This window comes from Theobroma umbraticum, unplaced genomic scaffold (genome assembly GCF_002168275.2).
Source record: "Theobroma umbraticum cultivar Fairchild unplaced genomic scaffold, ASM216827v3 scaffold_30.0, whole genome shotgun sequence".
In the NCBI taxonomy this organism is placed as follows: domain Eukaryota; kingdom Viridiplantae; phylum Streptophyta; class Magnoliopsida; order Malvales; family Malvaceae; genus Theobroma; species Theobroma umbraticum.
In genome coordinates, this window is record NW_018397254.1 from 6,137,996 (window position 1) to 6,160,650 (window position 22,655).

General features: G+C 32.9%; 2 protein-coding genes across 2 annotated transcripts; one reads left to right on the forward strand and one right to left on the reverse strand.

Moving 5' to 3' along the window:
- The first annotated feature begins 3,463 nt into the window (after positions 1–3,463).
- Positions 3,464–6,396, forward strand: RCAR3 (regulatory components of ABA receptor 3). Its single transcript, XM_021424650.2, has 3 exons — positions 3,464–3,906; positions 5,111–5,326; positions 5,802–6,396. Exons 1-3 carry the CDS (start codon positions 3,766–3,768, stop codon positions 6,015–6,017), a joined length of 573 nt encoding a protein of 190 aa, XP_021280325.1. The 5' UTR covers positions 3,464–3,765; the 3' UTR covers positions 6,018–6,396.
- A 560-nt stretch (positions 6,397–6,956) lies between these two features.
- FTSH11 (FTSH protease 11) lies at positions 6,957–16,740 on the reverse strand. The gene is made up of 17 exons (XM_021424527.2): positions 15,940–16,740; positions 15,701–15,854; positions 15,331–15,423; positions 15,055–15,140; positions 14,777–14,900; positions 14,281–14,400; positions 13,753–13,803; positions 13,497–13,558; positions 13,299–13,356; positions 9,441–9,566; positions 9,282–9,362; positions 8,744–8,873; positions 8,500–8,648; positions 7,808–8,089; positions 7,649–7,738; positions 7,520–7,573; positions 6,957–7,220 (listed from the first exon to the last, which is right to left on the reverse strand). Exons 1-17 carry the CDS (start codon positions 16,533–16,535, stop codon positions 7,068–7,070), a joined length of 2,409 nt encoding a protein of 802 aa, XP_021280202.1. The 5' UTR covers positions 16,536–16,740; the 3' UTR covers positions 6,957–7,067.
- Positions 16,741–22,655: the final 5,915 nt, after the last annotated feature.

Sequence of the window (22,655 nt, forward strand, 5' to 3'; positions counted from 1 at the left end):
CTACCATTTCCTCTGAATTTCCAGACCCATCCATTTATTATTTTAATTCTTAATTTGACAATGATTGAGTTAAATTTGAGTGCGTGATTACTCTTTTCTGTTGAAACCAAGTTTGATAAACAAATTTTATCATGTTCAATTCACACATATAGATAGAATTCAACCTTATATTAACACAAATAAATTTAAAATTTCTGATTTATGATTCAAAATTCACCTTAATATTAGAAAAGAAGAAATTAATTTTGATACATAAGGTCTATCATTCCCAAATTATTTATACTCACCCAATAACTTTTGTCCCTTTGTTTTTATATCTAAAAATAGCATCTGATTTTTTGTTGATTGTGTGGCTCAAATTAAGAAAAGCAAATATATTAGAATTATGTTACTTGCATAACTTAAGTAAATAATCAAAGCACACATGTGGCTGATTATTGGCTTGAATTGGGGACTTTATTAGCCACTAATTCATTTATAAAATTAAAAAAACTGAAAAGAAGCGAAAGGGAAGAGTGGGAGAAGAGATTAGGTGGGGGTGACGGAATCTAGCTTGAGAATATAAGATATGCTTTCCTTCTCAATCATTTTCCATATGAATCATGCTTTTACGCTTTGATAATGCTTCTCACCTTAGCCTGCCGCTGCTTTGCTTGTCCCGTTTCTTCATTGGGCCTCTTGTGCAAACTCGTAATTTTGTTTTCCTTCTCGGCCAATTATATAAACCGGAATTTAATGTTGTATCTTTTAAGCAATTAAAGGTAACTTTTTTGTAGGGATAGAATAGGGAATGAAAATGTGATGCCGGACTAAGATTTTATTTTCGTCCTACAAGTGCTATTTGTTTTTTTATCCAAAAATAAATAAATAAAAAAAAAGGAACTACCATTAAGAGAATAATACTGTTATCATAGTATTAATAATGTTGTCACACTTCATTTCTCTTCACTTGTGATTGGGCTTCTTTTTTCTATTTCTTTTTCTTATTTAAGAAAATATCTAATACTTTTATTAAAAATAAAAAACTTTTCGACTATTTCATAAAATTTAAATAAGTTTTTATTCTTTTATTATATTCAATCAAGTTTTTTTATATTTTATTTTAAATTAAATATATTTTTATAACTAATAATTGATTAATTATTTTTCATTAAAAAGACACTTGTCACATTTATATCATATGATATTAATGTGTAATATTGACAGATTATAATAAATAATAACATAACATACTGATATAACATAATGACATCATAATATGATATTTTTATTTAAAATCATATTAATGTCATATAAATATAAAATGATAAATAATGATTGAATTATTAATGATGAATTAATCATTAATTATAATAAGTTATTTAATTAAAAATAAAAAAATATTGAATATAATAAAAAAATAAAAAAATATTTTAAATTTTTTAATAATTTAGTTTTTTAAAAATGTTTTATATAAAAACATTTGTTAAATTACGTACAAAATTGGGTGGCATATTGTGGTACGTAAACTTTAACTTCTTAGATTTATTGCTGCGTAAGACAACATAGCCTCGTTGGCAACAAGTGCTTTTAAATTTTGTGCGATTTCGATTGTATCACCATGAAACTATTACATAAGTTCAAACACCTAAATAACCAATTGCTTTGCGATAATCAACTCTAATAGATATGGGTTGCGTAGAGACGTCTTGAATCTCAAATTCCATTGACAAGAAAGGTGTATACTTTCAATTATTTGCATTTACAAGTCCAAATAAGAAAAATAAATAGTATTAAGTAATTAATAAGATTTCCTTACTAATTTTATTTCGAGCGGCGAAATTTTGCGGTCTGGTGCCTGCGGCGATTGTGAACGTCCTACTTCGTCATGTGCAGCTGACCTTCCACGCACGCTTCCTTGAGATGTAAAGTTCTTTTTTCAAGAAAGCGACAAAATGCTGCTCACTTTCCTTCACAAAGCGTATGTCGCACTCTCTAATCTTTGTTTAGAAATATGCGGATTTAAGCCGTGGCTGCGCAGTTTAGAGGAGTGATTTCACACCGCACAATGTCCCTGAAAGGGTAGCATCTTGCAAATGCTGGCTGCTGCGGTTCGAGATTGAATTGCACCGCCTCATCCGAGGAGCGTGGTGGAAGTAGCTTTCCTTTTGCCTAGTACGGTCTCTGTGGACCGAAGTAGGTGCCGCACTTCAGCTGTAATCATAGTAATTCTTATTTGATTAAGCAAAAATGTTGACAGTAAAATGAACGTTCGAGAAGTGTGCAATGACTAACGTGCAAGTTGTGATAACGACAGGCAGGTAATTTAATTTCATCAGCACTTTTAGTTGGTTTGTTTTTTATTATTATTATTTATTGTAAAAAATAAATGATAAAACCTTAAATATTTGTATCCAAATTTTGTTCCAAAAATTATGATTTAATGCTTAAGAATTGCACTCCACCTTTTGAACTTAAACCCAGGACAGACTTGCATTAAGACAGGCGGTGTCTTATGATACTACTTATTTATTGAAATGTAAAAAAAATTATATTTATTATATTATTTATGTTAAAATTTACGTAGTTAATTATACTAATAAATTTATTAATTTTTTAAAAATTATTATAAAGAGTGAGATAAAAAATTTCTAGTCAAAATAAATTTAAAAATAATTTATATATTAATATTTAAATATTATATAAAAATTAATATATTTTTTATAATTTAAATATTAATATTTTTAATTATTATTATATTTTTATTATAACATCATTTAAATAAATTTATGAATCCGTATCTGTCTAAGCTCTTGTTGTTCAACCACTGCATTGAGCTGAAATGACACAAATATATTAATTTGATTGGTGGCTCCTGGCCTCCATTTATATACTCCATATGTCTTAATAAATATTGGCTTTTGGAGCAAGTGGAAAGCTGAGCCAATGCCTCCTAATAATTTGGAATGATATTAAACAGTGATGATAAATGGCAAATCAAGAAATTGAATGAGTTTCTCTCATTATTTGAATACGATTTTATTTGTATTTAAATAATTAAAAAATAATAATAAAACTTAAAAAAAATATAATGTCCTTTTCTCCAAGGCTGTGAAAGCAATAAATATAAGAAAAGGTCAAAATTGGCATCTATCAATATAATTTAGAAGCAGCAAAACCATAAATGAGGATGGTCTTATAGTAGATGGACCATAAATGAGCCGACGATTTTCCCTAAAATAAAGGGGTCAGTAAAATTATTAAAATTCCAACGGCCAGTAAGCGTTTCCTCTTTTAACACAACTGACACAGACTAGGGGCATTTGCGTCAAGGAGAAAGGACAAAACCAGAAGCAGACAAAACTCATGGCAACTCTCGTAATAACATCCTTAATCCTATGTCAAAGGGAAGAGCTGATCCAGTAATAAAACATGTTAAAAAAATTAAAAAAGAAAGTTGAGGAGTTTAAATTGGGTGCGTATTTTTTATTTTTATTATATCAGGGGATGAGATAGATGATATGGGGTCTTAGACGTGGAAGAAGTCAGTTAGCTTCTCTCTCTTTTTATGGCGGTGACTTACAGGCTTTTCTGCTTCTTCTCTCTCTTGAGATAAACCAGTTAAGGCAATTCCTAGAAGCTTCGTCGGAAAATCAGTCCGGTCGGTGATTGGAGCTCTGGTCGCCGGCGGACGAGACTAGGCAGAGTATTTGTTTTTTGTTTGTTGTTGTCGCGTAAGAGAGAAGCGAGCGTGTTTGGATTGATAAAAAGAGAAAAGAAGAAAAAATGAATGGTAATAGCAATGGATTTGGGAGTGGGGCGGCGGTGGCGCCGAGTGAGTATGTAAGGAGACATCATAGGCATGAGATAGGGGAGAATCAGTGTAGTTCAGCTCTCGTTAAGCACATCAAGGCTCCTGTTCCTCTCGTAACTCTCTCTCCTTACCTCTCTCTCTCTCTCTCTCTATGTTTACTGTTTTGTATGGATTTGATTTTCAACTGGTCTTTCTCAAGATTCCTCTCACTCACCATCGCCTATTTCGTTTCCTTTTTTTCTTTCACTATTTCTTTTTGATTTATTTCCAAGGTTTTATTATGCTCTCTCTTCTGATAGCTTTTGGATCAAACAAAATTTTTTGTCTTGTGATTATTTTGCATGTTTGCTGAGTGAGCTTTTTTTCAATGTTTGACTTTTGTTCTCGAGAAGGATTAATCTTGATCTGTGGTGGTTCTTCTTTCTCAGTGCTTGAAAATCTTGATTGTTTTTATTGAAGTTATTAGCTATCCCTTTATAAAAAGAAAGAGAGAAAGAAGATTGAATCTAATTTGTTGCATTTGCTATACTGGTTTACATAAACTTCTTCCTAAGTTTCACCGACTTCTTGTTGAGAAATATGATTGACAAAATGGAAGAAACTTTTGCATGTTTTGTAATTTGTTGAGTGAGATAAGGTTATTTTGAAATCTGACATTCAAACTGATCTTTTGCGGGCAAAACAGGGAGCATCTTGATTAAGTTTAAATGTTAAGGAGCAGCTCAAAACTTTAGGTTTTGAAGTTGTTTGTTTCTCGGGTTTTTTTTGTATTGCTAAATCCTATGTATGAGATTCAAACTATTATCATTTTTTTTTTTTGTGAAAAATATTAATCTCTTTACTACTCTCTGAAACCATTTGAACAAGTTTGTTGCTTTTGATTGATTGGGTAGTCCAAAGGTTATGTATAAATTCATTTCCACTGTATATGTAGTTGCTTTATTTGTGAACAATGGGCTTAAGATTTAATTGAATTAAATGCAACTTGTCTTGTTGGTTATTGCATTTCCTAGATATACGAATGACGTGAAGCATAAGCTCCAACATTTTTTTTTCCTTTTCTATCTCCATTTGGCGCTTAGCAAATGAATGGTTAGTATTTTAGAGGTGTCCACTGGAGTAAGAATATGCCAAAGAAAGGGGAAAGGTAGATAACTAATTGTGGATATTCAGTTCATGTTGAAATAATTCATTCCTCCACAAATTGTAGGGCTTGATTCTTATTTTTTTGTGTGACCTTGGTCGAACCTTTTTTCCTTTTTGTCAGAATATGCATAATTTTCTCTGAAATTTGTATTGCTTTGTATTTTTTTACAGGTTTGGTCTTTGGTGAGGAGATTTGACCAACCACAGAAGTATAAACCCTTTGTCAGCAGGTGTGTTGTGCAGGGAAACCTGGAGATTGGGAGTCTTAGAGAAGTTGATGTCAAGTCAGGGCTTCCGGCCACTACAAGTACTGAACGACTGGAACTCCTTGATGACGACGAGCATATCCTCAGCATCAGGATTGTTGGTGGCGATCACAGACTTAAGGTACGGAATCTCTCCTCTTTTTTCTGTTTCAACCTTTTTGTCTTATATGATTTGTCCTCCATGAACATTCAATATCATCTATGTCTTTCATCTTAAATCCTTTCATTTTCAGAACAAAGGAATTTAAGTGCTGTTACTTGCAGTTTATTTCTCGATGTTCTGCTAGATAAAGTATTTGCTAATTGTATACTAAATGTCAAGTTCATGAAAGTTATCGAAATTTTCGACAAGGATGTTTTTTCTCTTGAAAATCAGGTAGTTAGGTCTGCAGCTAAGTTTGGTTTCCTGAATTTCTTGGTACAAAGATTATGTCTGAATGATGGATTAGTTTCAACAAAAACAACTGAATTTTCACGAGCTTTTGTTCATTAGTGAGAACTTAAGGTCATGAGGTTTCAATTTTAAGTGTTAACTGTTGTAAAATGAAGATCTGGGCCCTGTTTGATCTCTTTGACCTTATTTTATTTTTATCCAGAACTACTCTTCAATCGTTTCCCTCCATCCAGAGATCATTGATGGAAGACCTGGGACTCTGGTCATTGAATCCTTTGTGGTGGATGTGCCTGAGGGCAACACCAAGGATGAGACATGCTACTTTGTGGAAGCTTTGATCAAGTGCAATCTTAAATCACTTGCAGATGTCTCAGAGGGACTAGCAGTGCAGGACCGGACAGAGCCCATCAATCTCTAAATGTTGGGTTTGAGGAGATAAGGTGGTAGCTATAGTTGCCATGGATGAAGCTTCGGAGGCTTTCGTATCTTGGAGGCTTTAGAGATGGACTGGCAATTGTGGGTCTTCCATCTTCCAGACACTTACATTGCATTTCTTCTATTTGTTATGCTCTCTCCTTTTGTTTTTAACATTATGTGCTGGATTTTCCTGTCTTTAGTCGATCAAGAACCACAATTGTTATAAGAGTTTCTTCTGTTGAAGGATGAAAAAAAGTGAAAAAGAAGAGAAAAAGAAGGAAAAAGAGGGGACTAGGTTGCTGTCCATCTGATCCAGAGTTTTGTGATTGTGGTATTTAATGGTTGTACATAAAGGTGCTGAAAAAGAGTTGGTTTTTCAATGCTGGGTTGTCTCGTGATAGTGGTAGTTTCTAGTTGCGGGTTTGGTCAAAGCTTGGTGGAAAATGCTGTCTATAGACTATAGTGATAGTTGAATACTTGCTTGTTTGATGCTGCTGAAGTACCAACCATCCTGTTGAAAGCATAGAAAGGTTTAGTCATGTCGTCGGAGCTGGGCCCATGCCCTAAGGCGTAATTAACCTCAAAGTTGAGCCTTGGGCTTTCAGTGACTTTGAAGCTACAACACACAAGATAACATCCATGGATAAGCGAACAGATTAAAATTGCTGTTAACAGATTAGGAAGAATGACACTGGGTACTAAATATGAGCTTCTCAGAAGTTGGAAGTATACCATAAATGCCACTTCTATGATAACACAACTCAAAATTTCACCCCGAATGGGGTAACAGTACAAATACTACATGATTTCACGAATTCCACAAGATGGTTGTTGGTCTTGGGTGTTTCTGGACGCAGGGCAGCATAGGACTCGGATCAATTCTGATGGGTGCCTTGTCCCTCGTGTCTAAACAGAGTTCCCATCGCACGTCTTATGAGAATGGTGGGGAAAAAATTGCAAGAAATTTTACAAATAATCACCTGTAGTGCTTAAAATACACTGTACAGAGCTTCCCCGACAGTCAAGTAGATTACAGATGTGAGTTTTAGTTTTAAGCCAATACTAGCTCCCCCTCTTCCTGTTGTTCTTGTTGCTCAGTCAATCCTCCTTCCCGATATGGGAGAAGAATGCGCTTTATTTCTTCCGCACTAAGTGTTTCATACTCCAAAAGCACCTTCGCTAGTGCGTGCAATGCATTCTCTTGCTGAAAAAAGATGTCAAACAAAATGTTCAACTAGAAAATTTACATTATGAAATTTGATTACTACGATGTGGTTCACTTTTCTACTGGCAGTTGAAACTATTACCTCAGCTAAGATACGACTCCATTAAAAATTACTCCATGGATGAACAACATACAGAAACATATATTTTTCTACATATGGATGCCTGAAATCTTAGAAGCTAGGATCCTACATCCATATTCCATTTTAATTCATTGTTATATAATATGGTTTCTTATCAATAAGAAAATTTCAAAACAAAGGGGTTTCATGAACAAACCTTCTTTAACAGGGCTTTCACACGATCATACGCTTCTCTTAGAAGCTTCACCACCTGCATAACAAAATAAAACATATTATGATTGAAAAGACAATTAACCATTCAGAACTCCAGCTTGCAGAAACATACTTCAGCATCAATGCGAGACTGCATTTCTGAACTTGGTCGCTCTTTGATATGAACTGGTCCAATTGCATCACTCATCCCACAGCTCGATACCTAGCATAAGAAATGAGAAATTAAATAAAAGGGACACCATTTTTCAGAGTGAACAGACATGAAATATACCATATATTGAGCAAGCTCTGTAGCTGTGTTCAGATCACTACTGGCCCCAGTTGTGATATGATCCCGACCAAAAATGATCTCTTCTGCAACTCTTCCTCCCATACAAACATCAAGACGAGCTAATAATTGCTTCTTACTGATTGAAGTCTCATCACTTGAAGGAAGCTGGGTAACCATTCCCAGAGCAGATCCACGGGGCATGATTGTTGCCTTGTGGATTGGATCTGCACCCTCAGTGTTGAAAGCAACAATTGCATGGCCACTCTCATGATAAGCAGTGAGCTGATTATGTGTGATAATGTCAGCAAATAAGATGATCCATTTTGGATAACAATAAAACTTTATCTTGAAAATCTAATGACCTAATTTGTACACTGACACTGTGCACAAACAGAACAAAAATACTACTAGTTGCAGCTGAAAAAGAACTTTGTTAAGCAATTGGTCATTTATCGACAGGAATCACATCAAGAAACATCTTATGTTACAGTTTAAACACGGAGAGCAATCCTAAACTGTAGCCATTTATCTGTGTGTCCTAATTTGTAGATTTCTCTGGAATCTTTTCTTAGTATCATAATGGGTCCTTTACATCTTTGTTTACATTAGTTACAGAATTAATGATTCAAGACATTCCAAGCAAGCCACAACTTCGATTCTACCCTAAAGTGTTTGATAAAAAACATCAATACCTTCTTTGACTCTTCCGATAAAAACATTGTTTTACGCTCAGTACCCATAAGTATCCTGTCTTTAGCATATTCCAACTGTGCAGAAGTCAACTTATCTGCACCTTCAACTGCAGCTTTGATTGCAGCAATATTCACCAAGTTTGCTAGATCTGATTGACAGGATGACAGGACAAAGCTTAAAGAAAATAAGAATGTTTGTTGGCAGGAACTAGAAACTAGTTTCAGTTTATGCAGGAAAGCTTACCTGCTCCATTGAATCCAGGAGTACCACGGGCAATTGCTCTAACATCTACATCATCAGACATAGGTTTATCTTGCAGATAGAGCTCCAAAATCTCTTGACGACCTCTCACATCTGGATTTGGGACAACAATCTAAAAATGGGCTTTATGAGTCTTCTCTCTACAAGAGAATAGAAGGTGAAAAAAGCAAATCCTATCCTAAAAGAATAAATGTAGTCTACAGACAAGAATTCACTGGCATCAGAACAAAGAGGTAAAAGATTCAGACAAGGATTGGCAGATGAAGTAATAATTCAACTCAAATTACATAGCAAGTCCTTGGGAAATGAAAATTTGTATTCTGAACACTTCAATGACTTAAGTACCACAAACTGGAGAACAGTTTCTGATAAAGAGCAAAAATCTGCGCAAGGAAGTGGGGACCGTATCTGATTAAGGAACCAACTCTATTGTGTCATCTTCACTTCCTCCAAGAATAACTTTCCACATAAAGTCCCAAGCCCCTAGACTCAACAAAACACTAATGATTGGAGTACTTACATGCCTGTCAAATCTACCAGGTCTTGTCAAAGCTGGATCAAGAATGTCAGGTAGATTTGTTGCAGCCATCAGAATTATTCCCTATGAGATAGACAGAGGTTAAACAAATTCAAAAATGCAAAAAGGAATTGTTGATATAGCAAACTTGTTTAAATATACCTCATTCTGTTCAAAACCATCCATTTCGACAAGTAGCTGATGTAGTGTTTTTTTGGTATGGCCTTCCCATTGTTTTCGTGTGGATCCAACAGCATCTATTTCATCAATGAAAATGATGCAAGGGGCCTATGAAACATTGTTAATGACATGGTCAAAAGTATGGAGGACATTGTATAATGTAGCTGAAAAGGTTTAGGACAATTAGAACTCAATAATTAGGGCTTGAATAGGGTTAATTGTGTTTGGAAAGATAATTGAGTTTTAAAGAAACCTGTTAAATAAAAATTTAAAATAAACAAAAAAATAATAATAATCCCCTATCTAGGATCACCTATTTATACTAAATCCTAATCAAATAGAAATATTAGAATCCTACTTCCAATAAATGAAAAAGATAAAAAAAATCCCAAACTAAATAAAAAATAAAATAAAATCCTCAACCAACTAAAATACTAAATAACATAGGATGGTGACATGGCCAAAATAAAATATTAAATATGAAACATTGTTAATGACATCGTCAAAAGGTATTATGGACATAGTATGATGTAATCGAAAAGGTTTAGGCAATTAGAATTCAACAACTAGGGTTTGAATAGGGTTGATTGTGTTTGGAACAATAGAAAAATAAATGAATTTTAAAGAAACTTCTTGAATAAAAATTTAGAATAAACAAAAAATAATAATAATAATCCCCTATCTGGTATCACCTATCCATATTAGCTAGGATAAATCCTAATTAAATAGAAAGATCAAAATCTTACTCCTAATAAATAAAAACTTAAAATACTAAAATCCTAATAAAGATAAAAAGAAAAAAAATCACAAACTAAATAAAATAAAGAAAATAAAATCCTAAATCAATTAAAATACTAAATAAAATAGGATTCTAGACATGCTTGCATCATTCCCCTTTAGAAAAGACTCAGCTTCGACAAGTAGGCCTTGACATACTCCTCGTAGATGTCTGAATCCATTCATTTCAATTCCTCTTCACCAATCCAAGTACTTTCATTAACAGGTTTACCAAGCGACTTTACCAAAAATCTTTTATATAGGTTCCCTCATCTAGATCAAACCTCTTTTACATCTAACACTTCTTCAATAACTTCAGCCTTAGCAATTGGAAGGTGCTGAACTTGATTGTTTATAGTAGATGCAGTACCATTAGATCCATGTCCAAAATATTGAAAATAGGACTGATTTGTAACTCAGGTGGCAGCTCAATTAAGTGGGCATTTGAACTAATTTTCTTTACCACCTTACAAGGTCCAAACTTTCTAGACTTGAGCTTGTGACAAGTACCCTTAGGAAATCTTTCTAGCCTCGAGCACAAGTACTTGATCACCTTCCTCAAGTTATTGCTTACGACGATGTTGGTTGGCAGCAAAAGAGTATGCTGCATTGCTGGCTTTTAAGGCAGCTTTTACCTCTCCATGAATCTTCCCATTGTGATAAGCAAATAACTCCCCTTCATCACTCACTTTAGCTTCTTGTGGTAATGGCTCCAAATCAAGCACATGTTGAGGTTTTAATCCATATGCAGACTCAAATGGTGTCTTCTTTGTGCTTCAATTAAACACAATTGTTGTAGGCAAATTCAGCTTACGGAATGGCTAGATCCCAAGTCTGTGGGTTGTTCTGAATAAGACATCTTGACATAGTACTCAAACTTTGATTCACAACTTTTGTTTGACCATCTGTTTGTGGGACAAGCACTAGAATACATTAATTCTGTCTCAAATTTCCTCCACAAAGTTCTCAAAAAATGTCCCATAAACTTCACATCTCTATCAAAAACAACGGAAGTTGGAATACCATGTAGTTTTACAACCTCACGAAAAAATAATTCAGCAATATAAGCAGCCTTAGAAGCCTTAAAACACAGAATAAAGTGCACCATTTTTTAAAAACGATCCACCACCACAAAGAATAAAACCTTTTTACCATCTTTGGAAGTCCCAAGACAAAATCCATACTCAAATGAATCCCTGGTGTATCTGGCTCAAGTAAAAGAACATACAAACCTGTGTTTTGAGCACTGCCTTTACCAAATAACCAAGCTGAACATCTTTTCACCAACCTTTCCACATCTCAATGCATTTTTGGCCAACAACAACAATCAGCAACCATTGCCAAAGTCTTGTCTCTACCAAAATGTCCTCCGAAACCATTCCTATGAAGTTCTCTAATAATTTACTCCCTCAAAAATCCTTTTGAAATGCACAACTGGTTACCTTTGAATAAATAATCTTCATGCGATCTATAAGGTAAATTTCCAACTTGTGATGAGCCTTGCAAATCAAGTATTATCTTGTTGAAATAAGGATCAGAACCATACTGATTTTTAAGTTCCTTAAAGCCTATTACTTGAGTGCTCATAACTGATAATAGTACATATCACCTGCTCAAAGCACCAACCATAGTATTAGACTGTCCACATTTATATTTTAGTGAGAAATTAAATTCATCAAGGAAAGAACTCCACTTAGCATGTCGATCATTAAGCTTTTTTTGTGAATGCAAGTACCTTAAAGCTTGATGGTCAAAATAAATGGCAAACTCACAGTAAGCCAAGTAGTGCTACCAATGACGAATAGCCCTTACCAAAGTGTAGAACTCTAGGTCATAAGTCGAATAATGTCATCTAGAGTCCATCAACTTCTCACTAAAAAACTCTACAAGCCTTCCATTTTGGCCAAGAACTGCTCCAATTCCTAGATGTGAAGCATCACACTCAACAACAAATAACTTCTCAAAATCTTGTGGTGCAAGAATTGGGGTTTTGGTAATCAAAGCTTTCACTTTTTCCAAGGCTTTTTGTGCAAAATGTGACCACTCAAATCCACCTTTCTTCAAAGATTCAGTTATAGGACTCATAATATAACTAAAATTTCAAATGAATCGCCAACAAAAAGATTCCAATTCATGAAAACTTCTTACTTTTTTTATAGATGTAGGTGCTAGCCATTCTGGTCATCAGTCTTCGTATCACCAAGGACTCACCTTGTGCAAGATGAATATCAATTTCCTCTATCTCTTCATCATAAATTGATTCCAACTCTTGCCCATCCAAATAATCCTTCGTATGTAACTTCTCATGAAAGTTAACTACTTCAACCTTTACTCCACCAGTTAAATCAAGAACGTGTAATAACCGACCCTCCAATCCAACTCTGGTCGCTTGATTTGCAAGTCCAACTTCATGAAAGGGGTTCTCGTTCTCAAATTCATCATCATCCTCAAGATCTTGAATCTCAGGGGAGTTGTGATCACCTTCCAAATTCTCAATTCAAGCTTCCATTGATTCTTGACGCTGCAAGGCTTGCACAACCCAAGTCAAGTCATCAATCATTCTGTGCATCGCAACCAATTCAGCTTGTTGGGACTGGTTGACTCTAACTCGACCCCAACCATAATCTCCTAGCTAAAAATCAAGATAGTAAGATCATTTGCTTTGATACCACTTGATATAGCCGAAAAGGTTTTAGGGCAATTAGAACTCAACAATTAAGGCTTGAATAGGGTTAATTGTGTTTGGAACAATAAAAGGATAATTGAGTTCTAAAAAAACCTCTTAAATAAAAATTCAAAATAAACAAAATAATAATAATAATAATAATCCCCTATTTAGTTCACCTATTTATACTAGCTAGGATAAATCCTAATCAAATAGAAAGATTAGAATCTTGCTTCTGATAAATAAAAACTTAATATACTAAAATCCTAATAAAGATAAAAAAAAATTCCAAACTAAATAAAATAAAGAAAATATGATCCTAAACCAACTAAAATACTGAATAAAATAGAATTCTAGGTGTGCTTGCAACATGGTATCAAGCAATTATAAAGATCAACCTTTTTCTTAGCTGCTTGGAAAAGGGATCTCACACGTCGAGCACCAACACCAACAAACCTACCACAGAGAAAGAGAATGTCAGACTCAACATTTATAACAGCACGTAATCCCCAAAACCATGCATATAGTATACACTAAGCACATAGAAATCTACAGAAAGGGTTGCCAAGCATAGATGAAATGAGAAGATGGCTTACATTTCCTCAAATTCAGATCCTGCTCTATAGAAGAAAGGTACCCCAGCTTCCCCAGCAATAGCCTTAAGGTTCAACAAATCATATCTATTATTAAAAGTTACGTATGGATATATGCACATGCAACATGCTTCAAAAGACCACGTTGAACCACTAGCAGCAAAGAGAGCTTGTATGTGGTTAAGTTGAAATGTAAAGCAGTAAAACTTCCTGACATATGTAAGTGACCGTTAATGAGAACATAGAAGGAAAACCTCACCTTGGCTAGTAGAGTTTTTCCAGTTCCAGGTGCTCCAGTCAAAAGGATTCCCTGCAATTATGTAGCCAATAAGATAATACAAACAAAAAATTACCACAGAAACCATTTTATTCCAGAAGTGAATGAATCATAGCATGCAAGTTTGTGCACTCATTATTCACGTAAACATGCAGAATCACTTGCTATGGACTAAATAATGACGAAAAAACCCTAAATGAGTTGTTAAAATTTCTCCCCCCTATACAAGAAAGCATGAAGAGAAGAACCTAGAATCTCTTGCCAATCCCCTACCCACCCACCTACCCAACCACCTGAGCAAAACAAAGCTGACAGGACTCCTGACCATATCTTGATATATGTGGTTCTCCTAGCATATACAGCTTTCTTATCTTTTCTATTCTATATTCCCATTTTCATAGGATGCCTTTGAGAAAATCGGAAATTTAGAAATCCACAAGAAAGTCCAACATATGGAGTAAACCAGGCAGAATTAAACCTATTTCAAATGCCATATTATCCTGCACAAACCTTTGGCAACTTCCCCCCAAGGCGGGTGAACTTTGACGGGTTTTTGAGGTATTCCACTACTTCCTCAAGCTCTTGTTTTGCATCATCACAGCCTTTTACATCCTTAAATGTTTTAACATTCTGCAAATAAATCAATTAATGAGGAAAAGAAAACAAGAAAACAAGGCTTAGATTATCTATCAAATTTCCAATATATGGCCCTGGCCCATTCATATTAAAACTAAAGTTTCATTTCACATGCATGCCCTGCAAAACAGGCCCTTGATCATCATTTATCTAATTAAGAATAAATTTTTACCAAATTACAATAGTTTCCCTTTAGTCATGAATGCTTTTTGGTTAAGATTTTCAGTCATTGCCCAAAGTTTTCATATCTTACTCAACCAATGCAATATAATCTCCTTAATCATTTCCACCCACACATATTTAAAATACAAATGCAACTAAATGCCATAGTCTGGATTTAGACTGCAAGCAGAGAAATTGAAATACTTGCCTTCTCTGGCATCACTTCTTTGTTCAATTCTTTTGGGGCATAAGAGGAACTTGATCCAACACCTGAAGTTCCTATTCCACCCAAGCTTCCTATATACTTCTGAAGTGCAGCAGCACCCATTAACCTGAACATAGCTTTCATGTTAAATAAAATTATGACTGCAGGTAAATAGCAAGAACTGGCTGGTTCAACAATGGAGAAGTGTGTATCTGTGTGTGCATGAGAGAGAGAGAGAAAGAGAAGGCGAGAGAGTATACTACAATCAGGAGAATCCATACCAAACCAATCCTACAGCAACCGTGAACAAGATAGTTGAAATAAGCTCTTGTGCAAACCGTGATTTATTTGAAACTTTAGGATCAACCTAATAAAGAAAACAGCATCACTGTCAAAATATTTGAGAAGGTATTCTAACAGGCAGTGCAGAATAATCCAAATTGTGGACGGGTTTTGATAGTAAATGTATCATAGTAGAAGCATAGACTATGCCAAAAGAAAGTACTTGTATAGACCATATTCTCTCTCATACATGGCAATAGTTAATAGAGCCTTACCATCACCACATGCAACGGTTGCTTCTCAGAAATTCCAGGGCTTAGAAAGGGCTCATTCATATTCCCTGATGCACGCTGCTTCAATTCTTCCAACTACATTGAAATTTTAAAGGATTAGTTATATGACGTCTTTTTGGTAATATTGAAGCATAGATGTATATAGAAATATTTCAAACATAACAAAAGTACTTATCCATCAAAAATATTTCAAACATAACAAAAGTACTTATCCATCAATTGATGGGTCCGGCAGAACTCGAATGTCCAAAGAGATAACATTGGTCAGCCCAAGTTTGAAAATTTTAAAATGAATAAAAAAAATTAAATCAAGTGCATATAAAAGAAAAGCAACGAAGCAGGGCCTTCTTACCAAAGTAGGAAGACTAGAAGGCTTTCCAGTTTGTTCATCCGGAAGATATTCAGCAATGGCATTAGTGACCACCAGAGCTCGAAGATATTCGGCAACTCCTTTACTGTCTACCGCATGATCCCTTTGCTCAAATCGCTTAATCACGGACTCGGGACTGTTTTAAAATAGAATAAAATCAAAGATTAGAGAGATAAACAATGTTTTAAAATTAATCAACAATACTTAACCGAAAAGAAAACCTGTGCTTATTAAGCTCAGCTAACAAAGCGCTTTCTTTAGCGGCATCTTTGGGATTTGCGTCGGCTTCGGCAATCAGGCGATCAAGCCGTTTCTCCTGACGCCAAAAGGGCCACCAACTGAACCAATCCAAAGCCGCCAATCTCTCCATTCCGTTTCTTATCATGGCCCAAACTCCCATCAAAAACACCACTGCCGGAATTTTGCTTTTGGCCCCTTCGTTTTCCACTAATTTATCATTGTGCCCCTCGCTCTCCGCCACATTCTCAGTTTCCCCGCCGTTATTATTCACTTCATTTCCCTCACTCTCATTCTCGAGTCCATCGATTGTCGGGCCGTCAAAATCCGAAACTAACGCTTTGGAATCTTCCACATGAGTATCCAATTTGGACTCGGAGTTAACGTTCTCGGGATGCAATGTGCAAAAGGCTAAAAAAGGACGGGAATAAAATCGGGAATTTAAGAAAGCTGAGGATGGTCGAGAGAGTTTGGGAAATGAAGATGGACTGAAAGAAAGAAAATAACAACGGTGAAAGCTTCGTTTGGGAAGAAAAGGAGAAGGATTGCAGAGAAGTGAAGCTTGGAGAGATACGGTCATTGCTTAGGGTTTAACGCAAGAAGATTGCTTTTTTTTTTTTCTGTTTCAACTGAGGGAGGGAAGAGAACGGAAAAGAGAAGAGGAAGAGAGAGAGGGACAGGGACAGGGAGTTAAGAGCCACGAGATTGGGAGGAGAGGAGATTAGAGGAAGTGTGAAGTAAAAACCTTATCTCGTCTCGATTGAAATGGGCGCCGGCTCACGTTTTTTCCCCTCTCACTCGGCTGAGTGTCTACTGTCAACTCACTCGTTTTTTAAATCCTTTCTTTCGAATATCATTTTATTGCATGCAAAACATTTTAGTGTGCTGAAATGCGGTCGAAAATTGAAACTGAAAAAGTATTCAAAGGCGTCATGCTGTCTTGAGGATAATTTATGTCTCTTCAAAATTTAAAATTTGATATAAAAAGATTAAAACGGTTATTTCTTAAATTTAATAGACTTTTTGTACAATAAAAAAAAATTCAAAAACATAAAGAGTTTAATTGTCAAAATTAAATGCCAATTTTGGAAAGTGAAAAGGGTAAAAACATATAACCACCAAGATATAAAAATATTACTTATGTCTAGCCTTCGTGTATACTCGTACGTAAAAAAAAAAAGATAATGACAAAATATATATTTTAATTGCCAAAACCAATGATTGCATAATTAAAGATACAAGAAGAACAAAAAATTAAAAGAAGAAAAACCTTAACAACTGAAAGAAGAAGATAATGACAGAATATATATCTTAAATGTCAAAAATTAATTTTTGAAGATAAAAAAGTTAAAAATATATAACCACCAAGCTACAAAAATATCATGTAGAAAATTAAAGCAAGAAAGAACCTAACAACTCAAAACAAGAAGATAATGGCAAAACATATATTTTAAATGTCAAAAACCAATTCTTTAAGATGAAAAAGCTGACAATATGTAACAATTAAGGTACAAAAATATCACTTATGCCTAACCTTCATGTATACTCGTGCATAGAGTAAGAAGATAATGGCAGAATGTAAATCCTAACTACCAAAATCAAAGATTGCACAATTAGAAAGATCAATTTCGTAAGGTGAAAAAACTGAAAACATATAACTTTTCTCAAGGCTTAGTCAGATCTCGTGTGCACACGAAACCATTTTATTTTCTAGCTTTCAACAAGTCATAATGAGTTTGCTTATATAAAGTACTAACATCTTTTATGCCTAAACAATGTAGGATAAAAACCTTATGAGATATCACTATATATATCCAACCCTAAACTTAGAAAGAATGAAATATAATTTAAAGAATTTTTGTGAAGTTTATAACTTATATGCACACAAAATTCTTTATGTAAAATATCTCCACAATTTTGCTAATCAACACAATTTCGCAAATAAGCTATGAGCATACTTGGTTATTCATAAAGATTTTACCACAATTCTCATAAAAGCGACCCTATTTCACACTTTTATAGGTGATTCCAACAAGTATATATTGCAATTTAATACACTTCCTACAAGGAATATGGAATTAATTAAGAGTTTAGCTTAAACTCTTTTTCATTACACTCTTACACTATTTACACGACATAAGAGGGATAATAATCCTAATAGTTTATTAATTTATCAACAAATAACTTATTATTACCTATATAACTTAATTCATAGAATCGCCACTCACATAGATTGGGTTGCCATTATTGTTGATTTTTCTCAATTAGCTTAAATCCCATTCCCTACAACGTAGCATTAATTAATTTTTTTTTTCTAAAGTCTTAGTTAGAGGATTAGCCAAATTCAATTTTGACTTTACAAAATTAACAGTCATAATTCCATCTTTAAGTTGTTACTTTATCATATCATGTCTTAAACAAATGTGTCTATTTTTACCATTGAAAGTTTTATACTTTGTAATGGCTATTACTGCTTAACAATTACAATGCATAAACACAAAAAGTGTTAATTTCATTTCTAACAAAATATCTATTAAGAAGTTTCTTAACTACTCAGCCTCATTACTAGTCAACTCTAAAATTATAAATTCTGATTTTATTGTAGATTAAGCAATTATTATCTGTTTAACTCATTTTCAAGTTACAGTACCTCCATTAAGGGTGAATACATATCCAGTTATAGATTTTTATCTCATCTAAATCTGAGATTCAGTTAGCATCATTGTATCATTTTAATACAATAGGAAATCCATTATATAAAATACCATAGTTTATAGTACCTTTCAAATATTTCATTGCTCTACTCAAGATAGTCCAATAATCTTGATTAAGATTTTATATATATATACTCAATCTACATATAACATAAGTTATATCATGTTAAATATAATTCATCAAATACATCATATTCTTAATAGGCTAAGCGTACTCAAACTAGGTCACACTATCATCTTTATTTTTCTTTAATTAAGCATTAGCATCATAAGAAGTACTAACATGTGTGTGACATTAAAATGTCCAAACTTCTTAAGTAACTTCTCAATATAATGCTCTTGTGTTAGCATTATGTCACTATCACATCTTATGATTTTAACACTTAAAATAACATTGGTTTCTCTCAAATCTTTCATATCAAATTTATAAGTTCAAAAACATTTTACTTTATTGACAACATCAATGCATGTATCAAAAATAAATATATCATCAACATATAAGCTTGTAATCATACATTCACTATCAATAGTTTTTATGTAGACATATTTATTAACTCCAAAAGTAGAAAATCTATTACTAATAAAAATTTGATCAAATTTCTCATGCCATTAATTTAGTGCTTATTTTATGCCAAATATAAATTCAATCAATTTACAAACTTTATTTTCTTAACTAAGAAAAATACATCCCTCAGGTTGTACCATATAAATTTTTTTCTCTAAATTAGCATTTCAAAAAGATGTTTTAACATTCATTTGGTAAACAACAAGTTTATAAATAGAAACCAAGGCAATTAAAACAGAAATAGATAAAATTTTTGTTATTGGAGCAAAAGTATAAAAATTATTAATATTTTATTTTTGAGTAAAATCCTTAACAAATAACCTAGCTTTATATTTATTAATAAAATCACCAAGATTAAATTTTCTTTTAAAAATCTATTATAACCAATTGGTTTAACTCCAAGTGGTAAATCAATTAATTTTCAGGTTTGATTTTATAAAATAAAGTGAATCTCATATGTTTAAAGCTTTTTTCCAAAATGACTTTTTTTAGAAGAAATTACATAAGCATAAATTAAATGATAATTATCTACAAGAAAAGTCTAAAAATCATTACCAAAAAAAATTTCTTTCCTTGGTCTTTTACTCCTTCTCAAATCATTATTTGGTATTTTAAAATCATTTTTACTAAAAGGTGCATAAGAAATTGTATTAGTTCTTAATGAAAAATTTTGTTCAAAAAATTCATCATTTTTTGTTTCAACAATAGTGTCGCAATAAAAAATATTATTTTTTAATACAAGAAATCTATATACAACGCTATATTTAATATAACCAATAAGCATACAATCAAATATTTTAGAGCTAATTTTTTTTCTTAAAATCCGAAAGCATAACTTTAGTAAGACATCCTACACTTTCAAATATTTTAAATTAGGAGAATAATCTTTTCACAATTCATAAAGTGTCTTGCCAATTTTCTTATAAAGAATTCTATTTTGAATATGACACATAAATAACAAGCTTTCATCCCACAAATTTCCATATGCATTAGAACTAATAAGCATAGAATTCATCATTTCTTTTAATGTTCGATTTTTTTTTCAACTAAACCATTTTATTGAGGGGAATATGGAAAAGTATTTTCATGACTTTCACAAATATCTTTAATCAGTAAATATTCACTACATTTATTTGATATAATTCTTTTTATCTTTTTATTCAATTAATTTTCTATCTCAGCTTTATACTTAAGAAACATGTCAAAAGCTTTATCTTTATACCTAAGAAAATAAACTTTAGTAAATCTAGAGTAATTATCAATAAAAGTAGCATAATATTGCTTATCATCTTTAGTTATAATTTATTTCAAATCTCCCAAATCAGTATAAATTAAACTTAACAATTCAAATTCTCTATTTACTAAAACACAAATTTTCTTAATCAATTTTGTTTTAGCATATATTACACATTTACTAAATTAAACTTAACATTTACTAAATTTCATTTCAGTGTAAATTAAACTTAACATTTATTAAAACATGCCATTTTAATATAAAAAATTAAACCTAATGATTGCCTTTTTTTAGATAAGGAATGCTAAAATGGCCTAATTTGCTATGCCATGGATCAATAAGGTCAATCAAGTAAATAGAAGAACTAGCATTTTCATTCAAGATATTTAAAATGTTGAGTACTAAAAGTCTTTGATTACAATATCCATTATCCACAAAGACATTATTCTTTGTCATTATAATCTTGTTAGATTTTAAAGAAACTTTCACTCTAACTTTACCCAATAAAGTCACAGAAACTAGGTTTGCCTTTATATTAAGAACATGCAAAACATCATTCAGAGCTAGGGTCTAGCTAGATGTGAGCTTGAGAAAGATTTTTCCTTTACCAAGAATTTGATCAGTTCAAGAATCATTAAGATTTATTATCTCTTTTCCTTCCTTTACTGGATTATAGGAGGTAAAGGTATTTTTGTTTGCATAAATACACTTGATAGCACCTAAGTCTACCACCCATTCTTTCACAGTGGCCATCATATTAGCTTGAGAAATGACTGTAGTAATTATGCCATTAAATTCATATACTTTAACCAAATTGACTGTTCGATTAGTAGGTTTATCATTTCCCATTACTCTCTTCTTGCACTATGATGCATCATGCCCTAGCTTCTCATAAATAAAACAAGTACCCTTCTTTTGATGGTGGGATAAGTAGCTTTGGGTTTATAATTAAGGTTTTTATTACTGTACCTTTGTTGATGATGCTAGATTTTGTCTTACACCAAATTGACTTTGATTGCAATCTTTTTAGCTTTAAAAGCTTTAATTTCCTTCCGGGTTATGTATTCAATGATGATGTGCACAATCAAGTCTGCAAGTGACAATTGCTTTTGGTTGTGCTTCAGTTGTTGCTTGTAGTTATTTCAGAATTCTAGCAACTTCTCAATTAGTAACCCAACAACGAATTCTTTTTGCAAGTTGATATTTTCTACCTTCAAGTCATCCACCAACTTGTGATATTCATTTATCTGACTCTTAATATCCTTGTCATCTGTAATCTCCTAATAATAGAAGTTTTCAATCACAAACTTTTATTTCCCAACATTTTCAGCAATATATTTGGCAACCATCGAATCCCATGCTTTGCTTCTTTGTAAGGGTTATAAACATCAAAGAGCTTATTAGAAAGCATGCTAGTAATTATATGTCTACATACCTTATTTGCATTTGTTCATTGTTCCAACATGTTGACATTGCCTATGATGGAAAAGATCTTTTCTTGTCAACTTTTGAAATTATTACCATCAAACATCTCAATTTTGGATATGTGAGGAAACAATTTTGCATATGACATCGAGACATGGTTAGAATGGACAAGGCAGCAAAAGTGGTGGATGTATTGGTAGAATTTACAATAGTGGCGATGGTTGTCGGGTAAAACCATTAGCAACAGTGGTGGAAGCAATGATAGCGGCTGCAATATTATCTATGTGAAAATTGATATTACCCTTAAGATTGTTGTTGAAATTGAAGTTGATAAACTAATCAAACAAATATAAGGTGTGATACATTATCCTTAAGGATAATTTTTACCATTTCAAAGTATGAAACTCGATGAAAAATGATTAAAGTAGTTATCCTTAGGATTCAATAGATTTTTTTTGAATAGTTTATACAAACTATCATATATACAGAAGCAGCAGAAAATTACAAAAAGAAATAACCCAACAAAATCAACCAAAAATAAAGAAATAAACTTTTAAAATTTGATTTTGTAAGTTTAAAAATTAAATTTAAAAAGAAGATAATGGCAGAATATATTTAAAATATCTTGATTGCCAAAACAAATGCCAATTTCATAAGGTGAAAACGCTAATGGTTTGCACAAACTATTAGAGATACAAGAGCAGCAGAAAATTAAAGAAAGAAAAAATCCAACTGAATCAAGTCTAAAATTTGATTTTGTAA

Bases quoted from the DNA above. Each gene is read 5' to 3' on its own strand.
- RCAR3 (XM_021424650.2), top strand. From the start codon at position 3,766: ATGAATGGTAATAGCAATGGATTTGGGAGTGGGGCGGCGGTGGCGCCG. The intron at 3,907-5,110 runs GTAACTCTCTCT...ATTTTTTTACAG, and splicing joins TCAAGGCTCCTGTTCCTCTC to GTTTGGTCTTTGGTGAGGAG. The intron at 5,327-5,801 runs GTACGGAATCTC...ATTTTTATCCAG, and splicing joins GTGGCGATCACAGACTTAAG to AACTACTCTTCAATCGTTTC.
- FTSH11 (XM_021424527.2), bottom strand. From the start codon at position 16,535: ATGACCGTATCTCTCCAAGCTTCACTTCTCTGCAATCCTTCTCCTTTT. The intron at 14,901-15,054 runs GTATGGATTCTC...AGCTATGTTCAG, and splicing joins GTTGCTGTAGGATTGGTTTG to GTTAATGGGTGCTGCTGCAC. The intron at 8,090-8,499 runs GTATTGATGTTT...ACACATAATCAG, and splicing joins TATCGGAAGAGTCAAAGAAG to CTCACTGCTTATCATGAGAG.